Here is a 1,653-nt window from a genome sequence, read left to right on the forward strand (position 1 = left end):
ACCCTGGGGACCTGAGGGCCCCTCTGCAATCCCATCCCTGGGGCACAATCTGCTCTCCAGATGAATCTGAGAAATCCAGTAGAGAAAGTGCCCAGAAGCTTTTGGTCTTTTGAGCAGCAAAGGTGTTTATTTGTCGAGGTCGGGAGCAGGCGGGGTTGGCACCACAAAGCTCAAAGGTATTGGTACAAAACAGGGTAATTTACACAGTCTGACTTCTATGATTACAACATCTTACAAACATATTCATTTGATTGCAACATCTAATCCTTCATGTTGATAATAACTGGAGTACAGGCAGAGCTCAGGCGGAGCTTGGGGTGGAGCTTTTCTTGGCCCTCAGTTCTGGGGGTTCATCCCCCTTTCTTCATCATCAGGGCTGGGGTCTCTGCAGTCTTCCTCAGTGTGACCCCTCTAACTTTCCACTGTCTTTGCCCCAGTCACTGAAGCTTGGAGAGAGCCTTGGCTTTAGGCTATTTCTCCTATTCAAATGTCTCCTTTGGCTGACTTTGCCTTAATTTCTGGCCTGCAGACCCACTGGATAATGTTTCCAACCTTCTTTAGATTATAAGGTCCAAGGAACGGAACAGAACAAATTTTTCTTTAGCAATTTAGGCAGAGCAGGTATGGGGGGGCTTCTCTCAGCTGAGCAAGATATTTCGGGTAATTCTTTAGGCCTTGCTCTCGTTTCAAGGGGGAATGTCTGGGAAGGCAGAACCCCAAAGGTGAGAGTCAGAGGAGAAGGGACCCGTGGGACCCCCAACAATCCCAGCATCCCTAAAGCGGGATCCCAAACATCCCAGACAGAGGAGACCCTCAGAACCCCAGAGGGGGGAGACCAGAGAGGGGGAACTCCTGGAAGAGTTTTTTTTGGGCTGAATCTTCATTTTGGCTGAACCTTAAGTTTTTACAGTTTGATGAGAGGTTTCCACCTCGCTATTTCTGAGGGAGTTTTTTGCATGAAAGTAGGCAGATTGGGTTTTTCTGTGCTGAATTGTGATGTTTTGGAGGCTTTTATGGTCCCAGGATGCCCGGTGAGTTCTAGAGATGGACTTGGGCAGGAGGAACCCCCAAGGAAAGGCACTCAGCCCTTGTTTCCCCCCATCCTTCCCAAAGCTTGGGCGGATGGAGGAGGAAGCTACAAGGAAGAGGAAAAAGCCGCAGGCCCCCCAGGCAGGTGAGGAGGAAGTCAGTGCCCCTTTGGCCCTGTCTTGTGGTGCCTGTGGGGGCCAAATTTGGGGGGGATGTCCTTGGCCTTCCCTCTGGGCCGGAGGCAAATCCCCTTCCTGTCCTTCTTCCCTCCTGCCCCAGACCCCGAGCTGAGGACGGAGAGCATGGAGGACAAATCCCCCCGGCAGAGCCTGGTGGGAGAGGCCGTTTTGAAGGGCTCCCTGGCACAGGAAGGCAGCGGGGAGGAAAAGGCCCGGAGATGCCCCCGGAGGAGGGGCTGCAAAGCCAGCCCAGGGAGCTGTGAGGAGGAAAGACCCGGCCTGTGCCGGGAAGGCGGCCGGAGCTTGAGCCGGAGCTCCAAGCTGGTGGTCCCTGAGCAGCCTCCCAGCAGGGAGAAGCCCTTCAGGTGCTTGGAATGTGGGAAGAGCTTCAGGGACAGCTCCGCCTATCTCAGGCACCAGCTCATCCACACTGGGGAACGGCCCC

General features: G+C 54.1%; 1 protein-coding gene across 1 annotated transcript; it reads left to right on the forward strand.

The window, feature by feature from the left end:
* Positions 1-484: 484 nt before the first annotated feature.
* On the forward strand, positions 485-1,621 carry LOC126637147 (zinc finger protein 48-like; the record flags this gene model as incomplete). The annotated part of the gene is made up of 2 exons (XM_050310083.1): positions 485-1,174; positions 1,309-1,621. Coding segments are annotated over exons 1-2 (443 nt in total), but the record flags the coding sequence as incomplete, so codon positions are not given.
* Between the last annotated feature and the right edge of the window lie 32 nt (positions 1,622-1,653).

Source organism: Myiozetetes cayanensis, unplaced genomic scaffold (assembly GCF_022539395.1).
Source record: "Myiozetetes cayanensis isolate MyiCay16 unplaced genomic scaffold, myiCay2020 scf1442, whole genome shotgun sequence".
Lineage (NCBI taxonomy): Eukaryota > Metazoa > Chordata > Aves > Passeriformes > Tyrannidae > Myiozetetes > Myiozetetes cayanensis.